At 36.8% G+C, this 24,489-nt stretch overlaps 1 protein-coding gene across 2 annotated transcripts in view; it reads right to left on the bottom strand.

Moving 5' to 3' along the window:
• Positions 1–24,489, bottom strand: part of LOC124551196 (collagenase-like) — a 196,458-nt gene that overhangs the window by 87,985 nt on the left and 83,984 nt on the right. Inside the window, exon 4 of one of the 2 annotated variants that reach the window (XM_047126184.1) lies at positions 15,869–15,967. The exons of the other annotated variant lie outside the window; for it this stretch is intronic. Coding sequence (XP_046982140.1) covers positions 15,869–15,967 — 99 coding nt within the window. The remainder of the gene's footprint in view (positions 1–15,868; positions 15,968–24,489) is intronic. 2 annotated transcript variants of the gene reach the window in all.

The following is a 24,489-nucleotide window of genomic DNA, read 5'->3' as shown; positions in this document are numbered from 1 at the left end:
ATATACATAAATGACCTTGTGGATGACATCGGAAGTTCACTGAGGCTTTTTGCGGATGATGCTGTGGTATATCGAAAGGTTGTAACATTGGAAAATTGTACTGAAATGCAGGAGCATCTGCAGCGAATTGACGCATGGTGCAGGAAATGGCAATTGAATCTCAATGTAGACAAGTGTAATGTGCTGCGAATACATAGAAAGAAAGATCCCTAATCATTTAGCTACAATATAGCAGGTCATCAACTGGAAGCAGTTACTTCCATAAATTATCTGGGAGTACGCGTTAGGAGTGATTTAAAATGGAATGATCATATAAAGTTGATCGTTGGTAAAGCAGATGCCAGACTGAGATTCATTGGAAGAATCCTAAGGAAATGCAATCCGAAAACAAAGGAAGTAGGTTACAGTACGCTTGTTCGCCCACTGCTTGAATACTGCTCAGCTGTGTGGGATCCGTACCAGATAGGGTTGATAGAAGAGATAGAGAAGATCCAACGGAGAGCAGCGAGCTTCGTTACAAGATCATTTAGTAATCGCGAAAGCGTTACGGAGATGATAGATAAACTCCAGTGGAAGACTCTGCAGGAGAGACGCTCAGTAGCTCGGTACGGGCTTTTGTTGAAGTTTTGAGAACATACCTTCACCGAGGAGTCAAGCAGTATATTGCTCCCTCCTACGTATATCTCGCGAAGAGACCATGAGGATAAAATCAGAGAGATTAGAGCCCACACAGAAGCATACCGACAGTCCTTCTTCCCACGAACAATACGAGACTGGAATAGAAGGGAGAACCGATAGAGGTACTCAAGGTACCCTCCGCCACACACCGTCATGTGGCTTGCGGAGTAGGGATGTAGATGCGGATGTAGATAGGATCCCTACTTGGAACACTTTATCTTAAATGTGTAGTTTAGTGTAAAAAAACACTTAAACGATTATTGAACACGCAAAAACTTGTCAACACAGCTCGTATACAGAACTATGGACGGTTAATTTCAATAGTGTCGTTGTGAGCACAGTTGCTGGAGATTTAGGTGCTTTGAAGGCACGTACCATTTGCAACGATGGAGATTATTACTTGTCTTCATGGCGTCGAATAATGCGACTTATACCATCGCAAATATGAGTTTGACTTTCCTGGGGATCTGTGTCAGTCTAAGTAATGGATGCCTTAGACCATTTCACATCGGGGAACGAACACTCGCTGCAGACGTAATTTTATATCAGCTCTAAAGCGTTGCAAATTTTGTACCTTAAAACATCCCCTTCACTCACAACTATTAAGCAGCTAAACTTTAGCTTTGTTTAAACAATACTGCGGTGTACAGCGCGCCATCAGCTTTCGCCACCTGCCTCCAAAGGGTCTTGTCCCTGTCTGACTCCCTCCACTTCTACCCTCTCCTAACTGCTTCAGTTAGCAGGAAAAAATCTCCACCTATTCCGACCTTCCAGAACGTCGGTAGATCACTACTGGTTTTCAACTATATTTAACCTGAGCCCTGTGCTGGTGTTGACTTCACTTTACAAACAATAATACATAGTTAAATAAAAGATACTTATTGTTACTTACATAACATTATAAACATTTGTTAATTACATATAAACATTAAACTTCACACAGTCAAAGATTATTGTCTTCTGCAGACCCTCTTATACACTGCATACTGTACAAGTCTCATTTTTTGCTTCCTTTGCGCAAAGTCTCTCAACTCTCAAAAGGTCGATAGTATTACAACTTGACATTTGATTTCGTGTTCCCTCGTGCAGTTACCGAAATATTTTTTCTATCTAAGTCAATTCGTAATTTTTGTTCTCATGTTATACCGTTTTTATACTCACTGAATTACTCAGCTTCCTTGACTCTTACTTCATGTGTTACACAATGTTCATCACAATATTCGTCTGTCTATATTTTGAATGTTGAGTAGCCTGTATACATTTGCGGCTGCTAGGTGGCAGTTTTGATATAATGTTCACCTGCTCACAATTGCTAATGCGAGAACCTCAGCCTGATGCTACTGCAGCTCGATGTGTGTCAGCAGCCCATAGCAGCTTGCCGTCTATGTTTTCTATTTTAAAATTTTGTGACTAAAGCTTTATCGCTTGATATTTATTTTACACTCGACATGTAAGTACTTCCTGTTCCTTTTATACCGCTAGTCAGTACTTACACTTAAAAACCATGTTTCCTAAAACTTTTGTTATAGGTCAGTTTAAATGTTTTATTTATGATGAAGGCACTCTTAGCAGTGGCTGAATCCTAGGTTTTATTTTTGCGACTGAGGGCTGTTATTGCTTTAATTTTATTTGTACGGATTGCAAGTAGAAGGCCACTTGAAGCCAATATTGCATAAAAAAGGCCACTGACAGACAGCATTCTAAGTTTCACGACATTTTATGAGGAGTTGGTGTAAGCATTTTTCTCAAATGGCTATTGAGAGCACTCTGTCATAGGTACGATGTAAGACTCAAAGCTAGTGGCTAGCTGGGAATATTTAGTTGTTGGTGTAAGGATGCAGCATAATACAGTTTTTATAAAATGAAGTAATGAATGGCTATAAAATTACAAAGAATGGAAGTAATACTGATTCTTAGCAATACTGACCACAATCCGTGGCAGTTAGAGAAGAGTAATGAATTGATAATATAACTCAATGTGAAAGCAACTAGAACGAACTTGCAAGTTAATGAAAATTTGTATATTTAGTTCTAAGTATGCAGCAACACAGTGTGGATTTAGTTGAATTTTACAATACTGACCCTTGAATGTAGGAACGATGTATTTTCCATCATGTGTAATGTATAGGTTGATTATATATACCCGATTTGTAAAATTTTGTGTGTTTAGTAATCCTGATACAAAGAAGTTAAATTTTGGAATCTTTTTTGTCAAACAACGTCAGACTTTTTGTCATGTAACAATCCAAGTGCTTTTAATTACGACAGTAATTGCGAATTGTAGAACAGCTGAGAAGTTAACTGATTTTGAAGTTAATGTGAAATGTTTCATTTCAGATTTTGTGAAGGAGAAACTTTATTTTGAATACAGTTTTCAAAATGAAGAATTTGGTCTTAGGATATCTCTTTATCAGTACCTCTTCCTCTCCCATGTTCCGTTTATTTGAACCCAATGAATTTTTTTTAAGAGATCATTTTTCAATCAGAGTCAGAAAATATTAAAAGTGGTAATGTTTGTACCAGCTTCAATGTGGGCAGCATTGCACTCTGCTGAGCCAATATACAGTATTTTGACTGAACATTGGCAAGGTTATTAATTTATCAACTAATCTACAGATGTTGTTTGTATGAAGCTATTTTACGGCCAGCATTGCACTTTACTGTGCCAAAATTGAATGTTTTCTATGCCTACTGTGGTGAGAACAGTATATCAAGATTACATCGGTTGTGACTCTATACACGAGGAAAATTTATTTCATAGTTTATTAGCACTCCACAATCTCTTCAAATGAAGAGATTAGGAACGAGAAATGGAAGAGGGTGACCTAAAAGCTTAAGGTAACTCCTGAAGAAGCTGTACAGGTGAGAGAGTCAGAGAGAATAATGTTAAGAGTGGGTAGCAAAGTGCTGGACGAGACTGAACAGAGAACTAAATAGATGATAATATTAATTCAATAAGGGGAAAGAATGAACAGAAATCTCAACAATGAATTAAGAAGAGAAACGGAACAGCCAAGAAAGACATCGATGAAAGTGAGATCTAAAGAAATAGAGAAACTAGAATAATAAGGAAGATATGGAACAGTGTATAGATTAGCTGCTGGTATAGTCTCTGAATCAAAGTAAAGTAGGACAAGTACGGAAGTAGAAAGAAGTGATGGTACAATGGTACATAAACCGGATGAAGTGCTGAGAAGATGACAAGCAAATGTAGAGTGCATAAATGAGACTGATCAAAAACCAAACGATACTGAATTAGAAGTGGAGATGAGAGTTGTAGATGAGGACAAAGAATACTGCATCTTGGAAGGAGAAGTAAAACAGGCTTTGGACAAGAATCAAAACAAGTGGAACTGATGGATTACCAGCAGAGTTGTTTAACAGCCTTGGGAGTAGGGGTGTGTAATAAGATATAGGAAAAGTGTGAATGGCTAAATAACTTTCTCTTGACAATAATGAGACCGACTGAGGGAAAACACATTGCCAAGAAATGTGGTTAGTTTAGAATCATAAGTTCGATTTTTCATGCAGTTCTACTAAGGGTGATAAATAGAAGACTCTATGGGAGACTGGAATAAAGTATCACAGAGAAAGAGTATTGATTTAGAAGAGGGAAAAGTACAATAGATGCAAATGGACTGTTGAGAATTATACATGAAAAATACGCTGAAAGTAGAAAGAAGTTTATACTGTTTTCGCTGACTTGGAGGAATCCTTTGACAGAGTATGGTGGAATAAATTAATGGACATTCCATGGAAGAATGAAGTCAGCTGGAGGGATTAATGGCTGATAATTTATATATAATACAGAAAATATGAGCATAGATTGGGGATGAGGTGACAGAGGAAAGCACAGTTGGAAGGGGAGGGTTGCACAGGTCCTGTCTATCCTCCATATTGTTTAAAATATATTTGGAGCATGTTATTCATAAATGTTTGAAATGAAAAAAGATGATTGCATGTTGGTGGTAGAAGGATAATTTGTATTCAATTTGCAGGTGATATGGTGTTATTGGCAGAGATAGACAGAACTATGACAGGAATGATAAAAGATTTAAATAAGACCTGTGAGGAATTCAGAATAAGAATTAATGCATGATGATATAAGCAAGAAATTATTTTCCTGCTCATTTTACAATGGTAGCCTCAGCAACAACATCATTGGGGAGATACAGAAGCCAACAGTGCTTTCAAATATCTGGGAGAAGGCATAATTACAGAAGATATACGATGCAATAAAGGTGGGGTAGGATGATGATGGCGTCCTCTTGGCTAAAATATTCCAGAGATAAAATAGTCCCCCATTCGGATCTCCGGGCAGGGACTACTCAAGAGGACGTCGTTATCAGGAGAAAGAAAACTGGCGTTCTACAGATCGGAGCGTGGAATGTCAGATCCCTTAATCGGGCAGGTACTTTAGAAAATTTAAAAAGGGACATGGATAGGTTAAAGTTAGATATAGCGTGAATTAGTGAAGTTCGGTGGCAGGAGGAACAAGACTTTTGCTCAAGTGAATACAGGGTTATAAATACATAATCAAATAGGGGAAATGCAGGAGTAGGTTTAATAATGAATAAAAAACTAGGAGTGTGGGTAAACTACTTCAAACAGCATAGTGAATACATTATTGTGGCCAAGATAGGTACCAAGCCTACCCCTACTACAGTGGTACAAGTTTATATGCCAACTAGCACTGCAGATGATGAAGAAATTGATGAAATGTATGATGAGATAGAAGAAATTATTCAGGTAGTGAAGGGAGGCGAAAATTTAATAGTCATGGGTGACTGTAATTCGAGAGTAGGAAAAGGGAGAGAAGGAAACATAGTAGGTGAATATGGACTGGGGGTAAGAAATGAAAGAGAAAGGCGTCTGGTAGTATTTTGCACAGAGCACAACTTAATCATAGTTAGCACTTGGTTTAAGAATCATCAAAGAAGGTGGTATACATGGAAGAATCCTGCAGATACTAGAAGGTATCAGATAGATAATATAATGGCAAGACAGAGATTTAGGAACCAGGTTTAAAATTGTAAGATATTTCCAGGGGCAGATGTGGACTCTGACCACAAGCTATTGATTATGAATTGTAGATTAAAACTGAAGAAACAGCACAAAGGTGGGAATTTAAGGAGATGGGACCTAGATAAATTGACTAAACCAGAGGTTGTACAAAGTTTCAGGGACAGTGTAAGGGAACATTTGACAGGAATGGGGGAAAGAAATACAGTAGAAGAAGAATGGGTAGCTTCGAGGGATGAAGTAGTGAAGGCAGCAGAGGATCAAGTAGGTAAAAATGCGAGGGCTAGTAGAAATCCTTGGGTAACAGAAGAAATATTGAATTTAATTGATGAAAGGAGAAAACATAAAAATGCAGTAAATGAAGCAGGCAAAAAGGAATACAAATGTCTCAAAAATGAGATCGACAGGAAGTGCAAAATGGCTAAGCAGTGATGGCTAGAGGACAAATGTAAGGATGTAGAGGCACATATCACTAGTGGTGAGATAGATACTGCCTACAGGAAAATTAAAGATATCTTTGGAGAAAAGAGAACCACTTGTATGAATATCAAGAGCTCAGATGGAAACCCAGATCTAAGCAAAGAAGGGAAACCAGAAAGGTGGAAGGAGTATATAGAGGGTCTATACAGGGGCGATGTTCTTGAGGACAATATGATGGAAATGGAAGAGGATGTAGATGAACATGAAAAGGGAAATACGATACTGCGTGAAGAGTTTGACAGAGCAGTGAAAGACCTGAGTCGAAACAAGGCCCCGGGAGTAGACAACATTCCATTAGAACTATTGACAGCCTTGGGAGAGCCAGTCCTGACAAAACTCTACCATCTGGTGAGCAATATGTATGACACAGGCGAAATACCCTCAGACTTCAAGAAGAATACAATAATTCCAATCCCAAAGAAAGCAGGTGTTGTTAGATGTGAAAATTACCGAACTATCAGTTTAATAAGTCACAGCCGCAAAATACTAACACGAATTCTTTGCAGATGACTGGAAAAACTGATAGAAGCCGACCTCGGGGAAGATCAGTTTGCATTCCATAGAAATACTGGAACATGTGAGGCAATACTGAGCTTACGACTTATCTTAGAAAAAGATTAAGGAAAGGCAAACCTACGTTTCTAGCATTTGTAGACTTAGAGAAAGCTTTTGACAATGTTGACCGGAACACTCTCTTTCAAATTCTAAAGGTGGCAGTGATAAAATGCAGGGAGCGAAAGGATACTTACAATTTGTACTGAAACCAGATGGTAGTTAGAAGAGTTGAGGAGCATGAAAGGGAAGCAGTGGTTGGGAAGGGAGTAAGACAGGGTTGTAGCCTCTCCCCGATGTTATTCAATCTGTATATTGAGCAAGCAGTAAACAAAACAAAAGAAAAATTTGGAATAGGTATTAAAATCTATGGAGGTTCGCCGATGACACTGTAATTGTATTAGAGACAGCAAAGGACTTGGAAGAGCGGTTGAACGGAATGGACAGTGTCTTGAAGGGAGGATATGAGATGAACATCAACAAAAGAAAACGAGGATAATGAAATCTAGTCGAATTAAGTCGGGTGATGCTGAGGGAATTAGATTAGGAAATGAGACACTTAAAGTAGTAAAGGAGTTTACCTATTTGGGGAGCAAAATAACTGATAATGGTCGAAGTAGAGATGATATAAAATGTAGACTGGCAGTGGCAAAAATGAGTTTCTGAAGAAGAGAAATTTGTTAATATCGAGTATAGATTTACGTGTCAGGAAGTCATTTCTGAAAGTATTTGTATGGAGTGTAACCATGTATGGAAGTGAAACATGGACGATAATTAGTTTGGACAAGATAAGAATAGAAGCTTTCGCAATGTGGTGCGACAGGAGAATGCTGAAGATTAGATGGCTAGATAACATAACTAATGAGGAGGTATTGAATATAACTGGGGAGAAGAGGAGTTTGTGGCACAACTTCACAAGAAGAAGGGACCGGTTGGTAGGACATGTTCTGAGGCATCGAGGGATCACAAATTTAGCATTGGAGGGCAGCGTGGAGGGAAAAAATCGTAGAGTGAGACCAGTAGATGAATACACTAAGCAGATTCAGCAGGAAGTAGGGTGCAGTAAGTACTGGGAGATGAAGAAGCTTGCACAGGATAGAGTAGCGTGGAGAGGTGCATCAAACCAGTTTCAGGACTGAAGACCACAACAACAACAACAATATATATAGTAGTTGCCAAGGAGACATTTGATAGGAAGAAGAGGCTTCTAGGTGACTGCATGGACACAGAGCTGAGGAAGATACTAGTGAAGTGTTTGATGCGAGTGTGTCATTATATTGAGCTGAGACATGGACACTGAGGAATAAGGATGAAAGAAGATTAGAAGCATTTGAAACGAAAATTTGGAGGATGATGGAAGAGATAAAATGGATAGAAAAAGTGAGAAATGAGGATGTGTTGAGATGAGTGGGGGAGGAGAGAGAAATTTTAAAGTAAACAGGAGGAGAAAACACAATTGGTTGGGACAGTGGAAAACAAGCGATTGTTTAGTGATGGATCCTGTGGAACCAACGGTGGATCTAAGAAGAAGAAGAAGAAGAAGGCACACAAGATATCAGAGTATATGAGGGTAGCATATGACACAACCACAAAGAGACCTGCGCTAGGCCAGAACACTGATGATGATGATGATGATGAGGACTCTGGATTCTTTACTATGCTATCTGTCAGACAGAATGAAGTAGTTACTAAACTGTGGTGACTTCAGTATTGATTTTCTAAAGCATTCTGTGATGCTAATTGACAATGTTTACTTTCATGAAACTCAAATCAAGACAATAACTGTTTACCTAAGAACAAATCCTCTCTCTGATCATGGTACACACTTAGTTAGGCTAAATAAGAGAGCACTTTAGTGTTATGTCTGAGTCGAAATTAGTTACAAAAATTAATGACTACGAGACAAATGTTTTTAAGAATAGCTTACAAGAAAAATCCCATGACGAAATTTATGATTAAATAATTGTTAACATAAAATTCGTTCTGTTCCATGATAAAATAAATAACTCAATACAGGAAATTACCCATGTTGAAATTTATGGTGAAATAATAGTTATTCCCTGATAAAATAAATAGCTGAAAATAGCTGTCCACATAAGCTAATCAGAAAGGATGTTAAACAGCCATACAAAAAAAAAAACACATTTCACTAAATGGGTTAAAGTACCTTGTGAAAGGAAGAAGTAAATATACTCATCTGTGGGCAGGAACAAAGAAAGATGCTGCAGCAGTTGTAAACTGCTAAATACTCAAAATTACTAAGAAAAGATATTAAAAAGTCAGGGAACATGTACATAATTTCAGAAACCTTTAACTGTGACAACAGACTGAATACTACATGTAATGTGATGAAATGAGGGACAGCACAACCAGCCATAGATAGGGTAACATCACAACTGAACTGAATGGAAGGGCTGTAAGTGATGAGTCACAGGTAACAAATATCTCTCTAATAATCATGTCTTAAATATAGTAGAGAAAATAGAGAAAAACAGTTGAAGTGTAAAATCACAGCAGTCTGTTGAAAAATAAATCATCACAAAATTCAGTCATATGAATGTATCACCAGCTTCTCATTCCAAGATTCATGAAATTATATATTGCCTCTAAAACTAAATCTCATCTGATTTTGAAGGTGTTTCCAATACAGTGGTAAAGATTTGTTCAAATATAATATGTCCTGTCTTACCTGAAATCTGTAATGGATCACAAATTCAAGGCATTTTTCCAGAGAGACTGAAATATGATGTTGTTAAACCAATCTTTAAGGAAGGTGATGGGAGAGACGTCAATAACTACCAACCTGTTTCACTGCTGACAGCATGTCCCAAATTTTTTGAGAAGGCGGTGTATATTACAATAGTACCTCACCTGGACAACAATAATATCCTCAGCAAAGTTGCTCAACTCAGTATACCACCTACACATTCATTCAAATTTACCAAATTTCACAAGAATGAAATAAGGCCTTTGACTGTGAATCACAATATTCTCCTAGATAAACTGAAGTTTTATGGGATCCATGATATAGCCAACAAATGGACAACGTCATGTCACACCAAACGAATGCAGAAAGTTGTATTTCGTAATTTAAGCAATATTGTCTGGGGACATTATTCTGATGGTTGAGAAATCATGTATGGGACTCAGTCTTTGATCCCCTAGTCTTCATCATATACGAAAATATTCTTCCATCTAATATACAACGAGCCAAATTTTAATTCCTTCTGTGATGACAATAGTATTATAATCAATCCAAACATACATACAGCAACAGAAGAAATGGCAAACGGTGTTCTTAAATGTACCATAGACTGGTTTTCTGCAAATGGTCTCAGTTTCAAAGAGGCAATGTATTTAGTTGTGCATGTCTAGTGGTTGAATATCAATGATAAGCGTAATACATGATGAGGAAATAATAAACATGATGGAAACTTCAAAATTCTTTGGTGTCCAATTGATGAGGATCTAAAATGGATGAAGGACATTTTTAAACTCTTAAAACAACTTAGCAGCCACGTTTGCATTTATAATTGTTGGAATTTCAGTCAATAATCACATGTGGAGTAATGTTTTAGGGTCACTCATCATTTATGGAGCAAGTGATCATTATTCAGAAATATGCTGTAAACATTCTAAGTGGTGCCCACCCATGATCATTTTGTTGCAAACTATTACCAGGACATATCTAAATCTACACTTACATGGTGGGGGTCCCAAACACTAGAGGAGTATTCTACAATAGGTCACTCTGTGTTCTCTTTGTAGCCTCCCTTATACTCTTTAATACACTTCCAGCAACCTGAAGTGAACCATTCACCTTCCCTATCAAACTTATGAGGGCGTCCCATGCTACATTGGTTTGCACAGTTATTCCCAAACATTTAATCGAAATGACTGTGTCAAGTAGGACACAACTAACAGTGCATTCCAGCTTTACAGGATAGTTTTCCCCACTTATCTGTATTACCCTATATTTTTCTAAATTTAGAGCAAGTTGCTCATCACACAATTAGAAAGTCATCCTATATCCTCCAACTATTATTCGATGACACTTTCCCATATAGTACAACATCATCAGCGAAAAGTCGCTTCTGACCAACCTATCGGTCGTCGTTTATGCATACAAAGTACCTTGGAACATGTTTTCACATTTGGAGAAACGTTAGTTTTCTGGAGTAATTTTTGTAATTTTTGTAAAGGCCTGCAGCACCTAATGAATGGCAACATGTAAAAATACATGACAATTATAGATCTTATAGATTTTTACTGTCATCCATGGACAATTTCTTCATTATTTTCTTACTATGCACAGAGGGGCAAGACAGTACCGCATCGGTTACTGTTCAAAATAAGTTCTCTCATGCGTTATAATCCTAATTATTTCTAATTTGTTGCCCATCACCAGTGCAATGCAAAATGATGCTAAGTGACTGTTCCTTGTATACTCGGTGGTGAAATCATAATTTACTTAACATATCAGTTATCTTTCATTGCACACAAAATACTTAGAACAACATTTTAATTTTGCTCATAAATTTCTGATCTATTTGGTAGCAAATGTGTTAAATACATTTAATTGTATATGTATGAATCTCATGTACACAGTCAGTTCTCAGATTTGCTTAAGCACCAAACGACTCCATCGTTAACTGGAATATGGAAAGATAAACAGTTCATATTGACATAAGAGACATGGGAAATGACATCTCACTAATCCCTCATACTTGAAATATGATAAATCTAATTCTATTGATTACAGCACATATCAGAGCGATTCTTCTAGTGAAAACATCGCAGACTATATAACTACCAGAACATAGGTAACTAAATGCACAGGAAGAACTGTTTTTAATTAATATGGAAGTAATTAAAAGCCACACTGTATCATTAAATATCGGAGATACCATAAGGAAGATTTTTAAGAGATATTGTAACCCGTATGCACAAAACTAATGTGATTGTATCAGTAAACTGCTTTTACACCTTCATATTCCATGCAGTAATTAGTCATTTTCGTATATTAATGTGCATCATGTTGTAATCTTATTTAAAATCAGTTAGGGACAACAAAAGACTTGGAACATAAACTGAATAGAATGGATAGTTTCTTGGAAAAAGGTAACAGAATTAACTGAATTAAATCTGTTTATAATGAGGACTGCTGCCAATCTGAAAATAGCAGCAACAGCATTTCTGAAAATAAGAATTTTATTAACATTGAGTGTGAAATTCAGTGTAAGGAGGTCTTTCTTGAAGACATTAGTCAAGAATGTTGCCCTCTGTGGAAGTGAAATATCGAAGATAAATATCTGTGACAAGAATACAATGCAAGTGTAAGGATGAAGTCCATTTTTTACCACCTTCCATGGGCAACTGAGAAGGTGACAGTCCATTTTACTACCTTTCATGGGGTTTTCCTCCACGAGACGATTCGAATAATATGTCACACGCCATGCTTTTGGAGTAGCAGACTTAATTTGCGTATCACACGATAATGAAAGTGTACATGGCTGCTTGGAATACGATACTAAATAATCCCTTGCCCCATTCGCATGTATATATATTTTGGTAGCAATTCAGACATGGAACCAAGAGGAGGTGATGAGCTGTGATGCAGCTATTTCTTTAAAAGCCTTTTTTTTCAGATACTGTGTCACAGGATAGGGATGGGTCATACATATAACGCCCGTGAGGGACGCACCAAGGGCCTCGACAGAGCTGCAAAGCTTGTTTCGCCACAGGGAGTCTACAGTGTGGTTACTGCTTCAGGTGTCCAAAGGGAGAGGAAACTGCGCAGTTCCGACTAATTGGATGGGCTGCAATTTCGGATGTAAAGAACGGAATACGTAATTAAAACGGCAAGTGGCACTCACGTGAGCAGTACATGATCTCTAAACATACAAATGAATCTCGTAGAACGCTCTATAATTGGCGGAAGAGTCTAAAACTTTCGAGTGGAGGGAGATCGCCCTATTTTCGTCATTTCTTTATGGAAGTGGAGTTACCAGGTATGACAATTGACAGTTTTTTTAGTTAATCATAGAGGTAGGGCCCCCTCCATCGGGCAGGCCGTTTGCTGGATGCCGGTCTTTCAATTTGACGCCACTTTGGCAACCTGCAGTCAATGAGGATGATAGGATGATGATGAGGACAGCATAGCACCCAGTCCCTGAGTGGAGAAAATTCCCCGACCCAGCCAGGAATCGAACCCGGGCACAGAGGATTAACAATCTGTCACGCTGACCATTCAGCTACTGGGGGCAGACAGCACAATTGACAGTAATGTTTTGAGCGTGGCAGAAATAATTCCTGTACATAGCAGTTTGGTCGGCAGACTCCAATTTTGGAGCGTGGCATTACTGTCCACAGCCAGCAGAGAGGTGGCTCAATACATGCAATTTGCAGACAGGAAAGTACTCTCTCTCTGTCTCTCCAGAATGTTGTGTTGATACACAGAGTGCTTTATTCCGTGCTCACTTTGATCACAATGGACTCTAAATGGATCAGCAATAAATAAGCTGAGAGTCTCGAATGTTCTCAAAGTGGAGACAGATGGAAGAGTCATGTCAGTTAATATGTTCTTGCGAGGCAAGGGCGTCACTGTGCGCATCGCCTCACCAACCTGGCTATTGTACGCGGCCATTGTAGACAGACTGGGGACGAATAGTGTTCTGCTTCACTGAAAAACCCGGTAAGAATATGTGACTGACACTTCAGTCAAGAGTATGCAGTTTAATAGGTTGACAGGCAGTGCAGAGTACATATAGTTATCTGGCCTCCCACACGCTCAATGACACACTGGGAGGCAAAGGTAAATTATGTGTTGCTATCGCACAGGATGCACATTACATATGATGTTGTCACAAGGGTGCCTCTTCATCCAGTTCCATGTTTGGACTACTACACTAAGCCCTCCTTGATGGTGCATTCAGCCAGGCAACAAAGTAATGCTGAATTTCATTTAGGAATGATTTAGGAATGGTTGACTGGCTGTGTTAACTAATTTCTTTAAGCATAATATATTTCAGAATACATTTCTGGAGAGTTTTCCCCTTTTCTTACTTGTTTGCTTTATCTAAAACTATCTGACGCTCGTATCAAGACTGACATGTCCTTTTTTAAATTTATTTACCAGTAAACGTTTTCTATGCTGTATCATTTTCTAAACAACATGATAATAAAAACAATATAACAATACATGGCAATGGATTGTTTTCCTAGAAATAGGCTTCCTACTCTCATTATATTAAAGAACTAGATAGATAAACTCTTTCAGGAATCCACAGATTACCATTCTTCTGATGTCTACCTAATTCCACAATTCGTGCTCCCCACCTGGCAGAGCCCGAACACAAACACTTCTAGACACACTTATTGCTGTTCTTACTATTTTTGCGTGGCTAGTGGTGGGGAGCAGACTGTAAGAATCGCTGAAATAGTGAAGAAGATTTTGAAATGTGGTGCTACAGAAAAATTCTGGAGATTAGGTGGGCAGATTCGATTAAAGAGGAGTCATGGAATCGACTAGGGAAGAAAAGGCATTTGTGAAATAACTTGATTAAGAGGAGGGGTCAGTGATAGCAAACGTTTTGATGCAGTGAGGAATTGTGATTCTGTTAATGAAAGATAGGTTTAGGAGTCACAAGTGCATAAAAGTTGTAGTGAAATACCGTAACTTGGTTACTGTAAGCAGTTTCAAATAGGCATGGGTTGCAGTAATTATGCAGTGATTGGTAGGCTTACACAGGATACAGTGGCTTGGAGGGCTCTATGAAACCAGTATTCGGAACAGAGATCACCACAAAGCTGTCTTGTAAATTCAAGTCAGTTAAATTTCTGTAAACAGTGGTAGAAACGAATAAAAGTGTTATTGTTTAATATTTTCCTCTGTTGCGCCTAATTTGCGTTTCAATCTGCTTCTCAGACTAAGATAATGTTATCCTAACTGGCTTGTCAGTCGTGACTGATGTTTGTAGACACTGCTAACACGAAATAATTGGAAGTGGTAGTTACTGCCAAGCTCTCAAAGGAACTAGATGTGTGTGCCTGTAGATACTTGTTCTTCAATATTTTCAGACTGATAATGTGTCAGGCATGTCGGGTTGTTATGAAAAGGTGATTATTTTATTTCCATCAAACAGGCTCTTTGGACATTTCGTTATAAAAGTTTGGACGTGTAGAGGGGAGTGAGATCATAATATTTTGAATGGGATCCCACGTCTGGAAACGTACCTTTTCTGTTCTACGTTTCAGAGTTACTTGTCCTGGTTGCAGTGGGGTACAAAAGATGAAATGTAGTCTACTACATCAGACAGTCACCTGATGTGGAGTTGTACGCAAAGCTTAATTTATAAAATTCTTGTAGAGACAGAGGAAGATCTCCTAGCACAAGTTCTGGCCTCTGCACTAGAATCTGAAGAGACACCGGGTGGGATGCTGAGTGTGTACAGGTATGTGCTTCAGAGGTAGAATGTCTGTAACAACGTTGGTGGTCGCCACATCAGTCTGTAGTTGTAATGAGTGAGTGGTGTTCTGTACATACAGATGCTGGATTCCTTTTTGTTCTGGAATGTGATGTGTGTTAATACAAATAAAAGTGTTTAAGTGATAAATGAATATTTCGTTTATGTTTCCTTTCAAATAATGATACTGCGTTAGGCCCAATTCAGTTCTTCAAGATGAAGTGAATAGTTAAATATCTGAGTTGAAACCATCGTAGAATGGAAACGGTATGTTTCCAGACATGGGTTCCTATTCAAAACACGATGTACTCACTCCCCTATACAAGTCATAGAAGGCTGTAACGGGAATTTCCAAACACCCTGCATATGAAAGTGAAACGAGCAATATTTCCTTTCACTAGTTATGTAATATTTGCTAAACTATCAATTCCATAAAAAGTGTACTTGAGAGTAGTCAACACTGGATTACGCTACTGATTGAAATGTGAATGTCTTTCTTAATATACAGATGGTCATTACTGAATTACAGCTATATTTCGTGTGTAAATAATAATAAATGCCCAACAATGCCATACTTTCCACTAAATGGCAAGATATGCGATAGGTCCTAAATGACAGAAACAAACTTAATTCAGTACTCCATCACAAATGAAACTAAGTCGGCAACTTACCGTCACCCGTTTTTCCCCAGCCGCTGAGCAAGGCAGTTTTTCCTACGAAGGTTTCATTGACCTCGCTGAAGGAAGGTAACGTCATCAGCGCAATGAAACCTTCAGGACAAAATGTTAAATTATTTATACTGACAACATTTATGTTTGGATTCTCTAAATCTAGAAAGCAATACTACCTAACAAAGGACATAGACTGAAATAACACACCTTTGCAATCCTCATGTTAGCTTGACATTAAGTCCTGACCAGCATAATATGAGGTGGTAACAAAGGCGGTTACCAGTACAATAGTGGCACGCCTTGAAAGCAGTCACCAACTCTTCCGCGAAAGTGTCCATTATTACTAAGTGATGAATATTGGACTATGCTACATCCACCTATGTACCGTCTCCTGTCAGGTCACACTTTCATCTGACGTGTGGTTATGTATTCCTTTTTCTCTTCCCTTTCATCGCCTTAGTGGTATAGGAAGATGAATTAAGTCGAAGATAACAATCTATTGATACATAGTCAACTCGGATTTAGGAGACGTCGTTATCGAGAAATAGAGTTAGCTCTATACACAGACGAAGTGTTGAGTGCTATCGACAAGGGATTTCAAATTAATGCGTATTTCTAGACATACAGGCGGCCTTTGACACCATGCTTCACAAGCGGCTTGTAATCAAACTGCGTGCTTATGAAATGTCTCAGTTATGCAACTGAATTAGTGATTTCTTGCGAGAGAGGTCACAGTTCGTAGTAACTGAAGGAAAGTCATCGAGATATCACAAGGTGATTTCTGGCATTTCCCAAGGTCGTGGAGGGGCTGTCTAAGTTTGTTTCCAGATAATATTGTTGTTCATCGTCTAGTAAAATCAAAAGATCGAAACAAATTGCAAAACGATTACAGATGATAGCTGTTGTATGTTGTTCCTGTCTTCAGTCCAACGACTGATTTGACGCAGCTCTCCATGCTATTTTATCCTCTGCAAACTTCTTCACCTCCAAGTACCTACTGCGACCTACATACTTCGGAATCTGCTTAGTTTATTCATCTCTTGGCCTCCCTCTACGATTTTTACCCTCCACGCTGCCTTCCAATACGAAATTGGTGATCCATTGATGCCTCAGAACATGTCCTACCAACCGATCCCTTCTTCTAGTCAAGTTGTACCACAAATTCCTCTTCTTCCCAGTTCTATTCAATACCTCTTCATTAGTTATGTGAGCTACCCTTTAATATTTAGCATTCTTTCAAAAGCTTCTATTCTCTTCTTGTCTAAACTATTTACCGTCCATGTCTCAATTCCATACATGGCTACATTCAATACAAATACTTTCAGAAAGGACTTCCTGACACTTAAATCTACTGTCGATGTTAACAAATTTCTCCTCTTCAGAAACCCTTTCCTTGCCATTGCCAGTCTACATTTTATATCCTCTCTACTTCGACCATCATCAGTTACTTTCCACCTCAAATAGCAAAACTCATGTACTACCTTACGTGTCTCATTTCCTAATCTAAATCCTTCAGCATCATCTGATTTAATTCGACTACATTCCATTATTCCCGTTTTCCTTTTGTTGGTGTTCATCTTATATCCTCCTTCCAAGGCACTGTAAATTCCATTCAACTGCGCTTCCCGGTCCTTTACTGTCTCTGAGAGAATTACAATGTCATTGGCATCCCTCAAAGTTTTTATTTCTTCTCCGTGGCTGGCCGCTGTGGCCGAGCGGTTCTAGGCGCTTCAAGTCCGGAACAGCGCTGCTGCTACAGTCGCAGGTTCGAATCCTGCCTCGGACATGGATGTGTGTCTAGGGGACTGATGACCTCAGAGCCATTTGAACCAATTTCTTCTCTGTGGATTTTAATTAATATTCCAAATTTTTCTTTTGTTTTCTTTACTGCTTGCTCAATATATGGATTAAATAACACCGGGATAGGCTACAACCCTGTCTCACTCCCTTCCTAACCACTGCTTCCCTTTCATGCCCCTCGACTCTTACAACTGCCATCTGGTTTCTGTACAAATTGTTAGTAGCCTTTCGCTCCCTGTATTTCACCCCTGCCGCCTTCAGAATTTGAAAAAGAGTATTCTATTCAAGATTGTCAAAGCTTTCTTTAAGTCTACAAATGCTAGAAACGTAGGTTTCCCTTTCCATAATCTATCCTCTAAGGTACGTAGTAGGTTCAGTGTTGCCTCACGCGTTCCAGCATTTCTATGGAATCCAAACTGAGCTTCCCTGAGTTCGGCTTCTACCAGTTTCTCTCTTTGTGTGTAAAGAACTAGCGTTAGTATTTTGCAGCCGTGACTTATTAAACTGATAGTTTTCACACCTGTTACCACCTGCTTTCTATGGGATTTGAATTATTATATTCTTCTTGAAGTCTGAGAGTATTTCACCTGTCTCATACATCTTTCTCAGCCGATGGTAGAATTGTGTCATGGCTGATTCTCACAAGGCTATCTGTAGTTCTAATGGAATGTTGTCTACTCCTGGGGCTACAATAATGCCTTCACTCTGCTGTTCATAGTAGCTTGTGTGTGTGTATTTATAAACAATCCATGACCTTCAGCAGTTTAAATGATATGACACGATTTATTTCTTCCTAAAATCGAGGACCTCATTCCTTCCTTCCCTAAAATAAATCGTATTAAGTGTGTGTTTGGTCGTACTTTTATTAGATGCTGATGTACTTGATTTTACGTTTTTTAAAGAGCTATAGGTTCTTAGTAAGACTTCTCATCGATTGCATTTTAGTCTTATGGTCCATTTTCTTCTGGAAACGGAAAAAACGACATTACTTGATGACAATACACACATTATCAGGTTGAATACATTTTACATACTTATAATGTGCATCTAGACATTACGTTACCCTAGTGTTTTAAAACAAAGACAACATAGTTACATGAAAAACTTTATTGACAACAGCCATAGCAAATGTTTGAGCTACTTTTCGACACAGTCAGCAAAAGAACTGAGACATTCGTCATATTGTGAGATCAAATTTTGTGTTCCTGTGTTGTAGATGTCTGCTGCCTGTTAATGGAACCAGCATGCGATAGTCGTCTTCAGCTCTTAGTCGTCGTCAAAACGCTGGCCAAAGTACAGGAATTTCCTGAGGTTCAAGAAAAGATAGAAGTTGCTGGAAGCACGATCAGAACTGTATACTGGATGACCAGACAGCTCCCAGCCGAACTTCTGCACAACAGTTGCTGTGCGCCGAGCCTTACGGGGCTGAGCACAACACCCGCAGTAAGCATTCCAGTCCTTTTGTTCTGAATGGCACGTCGCAGTTTCCGCATTTTTCTTTCAGTAATGGTCAGCGTTCAGTGTGTCGATTCTGGGCAGAGAGTCATTGAGCCGAATGCCCTTACTGTCCCAGAAAACCGTGAACATTAGTTTCTGCACTAACAGTTGGAATCTCCTCCTGACTGGGAATCTGCAGAGATGCCAATGCATTGACTGTTGGTTGGTTTCCAGGGGCAAGTGACATACCCACATTTCATCGCTTGTGACGAACCTATTGAGGAACTTGTAGCCGTCATCATGATAGCACTACAGAAAGCTCAGTGCTGCTCCAAAGTGATTCATTTTGTAAGTAGTAAGTGGGTACATTCAGTGCACCAGGGGATTATTTAATGGTCAAACCCGCCCCATCCAACAAAAATAAATACAAAAATAAAATCAGTAAATCATATTTGAAATTGAAAAGGTGAACAAGTTGCTCAAACTTAGTTTTCGATAAATATTATGATGTTTTTCTTTAGTATACTCAGTAGTAGTAAGTGGGTAAGGTAAGTGCACTAAGGGATTATTTAATGGTCAGACCTACTCCACCCACAAAAATAAATGGAAAACTTAAATCAATAACAACTAACTCACATAATGAACTCCAAATTGTGAAATTCAATATTATTTTTTAGTTCTTTCCATTCCTTTATATTTTAGTTTAATATTACCATCTTCAGAAATCTAATGTCACAGCTAGTTATTATTTTATTAAACCTGTCTGGCAAAATAATTTTAAATTTATTATCAAGCTCAGTACAAGTTTTCTCCCTGTATCTAGTTTTTAAATATTTACAGTCTGTAATGTGATACAATATATTTACTTCTAGCTCACTAATCTTTTTAAACAAATTAGAATACTTGCATTATTAAGCGTCTTAAGTAGAGCATCCATTTATATGGAATAATTCTATGCTTATAATCGACTTTATTTATCTTAACATACATGGTAATGTAGGCAATTGTACCTTTCGGAATTTTATAATTAAAATGGCAACTAATTTCATTTTAGCATTCTGTATGGCTAACATATTCATTCTCCCACATAATTTTCAAAAAAACTGAAGGGATTTACAGTAACGTTATCATTCAGTCAAGTAACGCTCTTCAAATTTAGGGAACCATCACATGCTTTTAATAAGCATTTAGTGGTTATAGATTCCACATTTCTTGACAAAAAACAGCGTTTCATCCATTCCTTATTTAGATGTTTGGTAATTTAACTTGACTGAATAAAGAAGAATCAATTAACTGATTATTTTCTGTGTTATTCTGAAATATAACAAAACTACAATGAGGCATATCATAGTCTGAGGAATTACAATAATTATTAATTTCATGTTCAAAATTTCTTTTTCCTTCTACTCTGGCTATTTCAACTGTTTGTGACTCAAAGACAGAAACTGGAATTTTTGGAATTTTTAGTCTTCCTTCTTCTAGCTCTAGTGAATATTCTGGTTCATATTTTGCGACATGAGCACGGATTTTCATAGATTCTACTATGATTTTACCTTATTTTTGAAGTGAACTTTCAATATTTCAATTCCAGCATCGTTTCAGCCCATCTTTGAATAGCATTCTATGAATAGCATCTCAAGCACTTGAACTCCAAGTAAAAATTACTGTTAACTCCCTTCTCAAGTTACTTCTAAATAATCACTGAAAAATCTGCCAAACTAATCTAGTGGAAAAAGTACTTCATTGTTTATACTTTTTGTCTTATGAATGATATGACCCTCCCTAGCTAATTCAAGAGCTACAGTCGAAGTCAATCACATGAGCACAGACGAAGAAATGAATGGATGCTACATTCTAGACCAAATATTGTTTCATTTCTTTATGGTGATGTACTTTAACAGCTTTGACACATTGTTATCAATACATTTTTTATTCGATTTTGTATCATATGATGGAAAATTAGTATCATCAGCTGCAATAATACTAAAGCTCATGTAAACTGATAATTCCAATATTTTTATTAATCTCTGTGTTCTTGTTGTGGGGATTGAGATTATTTTTAGTCTTCTCATTCATTGGGAATGGGTAAAACTGATAAGTCTCGATTTTGTACATGATTTAATAAGGATCAAATTTATTAAGACATTTCTAAAATTACTGTTACATAAGCACCATTAAAGTCAATAAAATTAACACTTTCATCAATTACAGTAATATGTAAATCTTTAATAAGCTAAAAAAATGGAACATGTAGAGAATAATTTGGTATACCAAACGCTGTATATGGTTGATTGAAGAAATGATGCCGGCCGGAGTCGCCAAGTGGTTAAAGGCGCTACAGTCTGGAACTGCGCGACCGCTACGGTCGCAGGTTCGAATCCTGCCTTGGGCATGGATGTGTGTGATGCCCTTAGGTTGGTTAGGTTTAAGTAGTTCTAAGTTCTAGGGGACTTATGACCACAGCAGTTGAGTCCCATAGTGCTCAGAGCCATTTTGAAGAAATGATATTTGTTTCTATGAGTAAGTGTGCAGGTTGAGTGCACTAGGAGATAATTTAATAAGGAAACCCAATGCACCCAGAAAATAAATCTAAAAATTAAAAGAATGAAAACGAAAATAAAAAATTATTCAAACAATCAGCTGTAGATCGTGGAATTCGATATCATGATTTTAATTATCCCAGTGGCTTTATACTTTAGTTTAATATTACTTGCCTCAAAAAATTGAAAGTCCCAGTTAATTTTTATTTTATTAAACCTGTCTGGTAAAATAATTTTAAATTTACTACCAAGCCCCATACAAATTTTCTCTTCTTTTTAAACATTCACACCTTGTAATCTAATACAATTTACTTCTAGATCACAAATATTCTTAAAGAAATTAGAGTTCCTTGTATTATTTAGCTTCTTCAGTAGTGTACCCATAGAACAAAAAATATTAATATTGAAAATTGTCACTCAAATTTCTACACTGTCTATCATATGTTAAATTTCTCTTGCCATGCATGACTGTGTTAACAACTATATATTTCGGAATTTTATCATTAAAAGTAGCAACTAATTTCATTACAGTTTTTTGTATGGCTAGCATATTCATTCTTCTAGACATATTTATAAAAAAAGAGGGCAATTTTCAATAAAACTGAAGGAATTTACATTGACATCGTCATTCAATTGAGTGACACTCTTAAAATCGAGGAAAGCATCATATGCTCTCAGATAATTATTTGGTGGATCAAGATTCCATAATTCTTGAGGATTCACTTTATTTCTTCCCTTTTTTACATAAATATTTTGTAATTTAGCATGACTGAAACTGTTAGGTGATTACTTTTTCGATCAGTTTGGAAAACAACGAAAATAAGGCATATCATATACTGCAGAATTATAATAATTAGTAAAATCTAGTTCAAAATTTCTTTTTCCCTCTAATCTGGCTATGTCAACTGTTTGTGATTTAAAGAAATGTGAATATTCTGGTTCATACCTTACAACAGGAACACGAATTTCCATAAATTTCACTACATTTTACCTTCTTTTGGTTAGTATATCTTTTATTGCAATTCTAGTGTCATTTTTATAAGCCCATCTAAAAATAACATCTCCAGCACATGAACTCTAAGTAAAAATTACTGTTAACTCTCCTTCCCATCCACCTTCTTTATAATCTTTTAAAAATTACTGTTAAATCTCCTTCCCATGCAACTTGTTTCTAATATAATTCCAGCCAACAAATCTAGTGGACAAAGTGCTTAATTTTTCTTTCTTTTAATCTTGCATTATTAAGGATATGACATTCCAAAATTAAATCACTGGCTATAGTCACAGTTAATCTCATAAAGACAGATAAAGAAACGAATGGGTGTTCCATTCTAGACAAAATATTGTTTCCTTTCTTTATACTGGTGACCTCAAACAACATTGGCACATAGTAATCAACAAATGTTTATTGGGTTTTGCAACATATGAGGGGTAACCTATATCATAAACTGCAATAACACTAACACTCATATAGAATTATGCATGGTTGGTATGAACCAATCCATTTCCAACGTAAATATTAATTTCTTTGTTTTTGTTGGGGAGATTCAGATTATTTGTAGTCTTCTAATTGACTGGGAATGAGTAAAACAGATAACTCTCGATTTTGTTAATGATTCATCAAGGAAAAAATTTATTAAGACATTTCTAAAATTACTGTTACAAAATTATCATTAAAGTCAATCAGATTAGCATTGTCATCAGTTATGACAATTTGTAAATTCTGAATAGGTTCAAAAATTAGAATGTATACTGGATAATGTGACTCATGAATTAATGATCCACCAAATGCTGCATTAGAATTAGAAGTGGGACGCTATCCTCAGCCTGCCTCAGCTGGCACTGGCTCAGGCAAGGATAACAAGCGTTGGGGAGTGTAAAAATATTAATCATTATAAATTTATTATCTATATATACGAACAACTTTAAAATTGATAATATATGGCTACCAAATGGCAAAACTCAAAACTCAAAAATCAATTAAAATTAAATTAAACAATGAAAGACTGTAGTATTGAACCATTTTTAACTGTTCAAAAAAAAAAGATAGAGAAAAACAGATGTAGATTTACTCACTAGATTAAGTATTCCTGTAGTGAAAAAGATTATTGAATATGTAACAAAAAAGAAAGAAAGAAAAATGCTAATACAACACAATGCTAGATTTCTTCCATTGGGATTAGCAGCGTTACCTTATTTTGCAATAGTTGGTTCCCTTGCTGGTGGTTCTGCAGCAATTTCAAATGCAGTAATAAACAAGAGAAAAGGTGATACAGAGTTGGAAGGACAGAAAAGACATAATGAAGTAAAGGAAGAGAAATACACCGGTGCTAGAAAAAAATTTCAAAGACCAGTTGATTTCTGTGCTAATGCATAAGTAATTTCAATATAGAAAAATTAGTTAAACATTTAAAAAATAAATATTTTTGTGACACTTTTATGATTGATGAATTACCAAGTCTGCCAGATAAATACAAGTTTAACAATATTTTGAATTTAATAAATAGACATTTTTACAAATAAGATCAATAACGATTTATATTTTAAATCATTAGATACAAAACTTAATAATGAATTAATTTCAAATTTTAAAGATTTTCAATCAAAAATCAATAGATCCACAAATAAATAATGTAATTCAACAATTTAAGAAAAAAATTAATGCTACTTTCGAAATTACTAGACATTATATTGGGTTTAAAGGCAGAAGAATTGTGTATGTTAATGAGCCAATTGATGTAAAGGATGTAATGAAAAAACATTATTTACAGAATGAGTTATGAAATGATACAAATCCTAAATATACAAGTATTCTAACACAGTTGAATAATTATATCAGTAAAA

Source organism: Schistocerca americana, chromosome 9, assembly GCF_021461395.2.
Source record: "Schistocerca americana isolate TAMUIC-IGC-003095 chromosome 9, iqSchAmer2.1, whole genome shotgun sequence".
Taxonomy (NCBI): Eukaryota; Metazoa; Arthropoda; class Insecta; order Orthoptera; family Acrididae; genus Schistocerca; species Schistocerca americana.
This window is presented reverse-complemented; position numbering and strand designations above follow the sequence as displayed.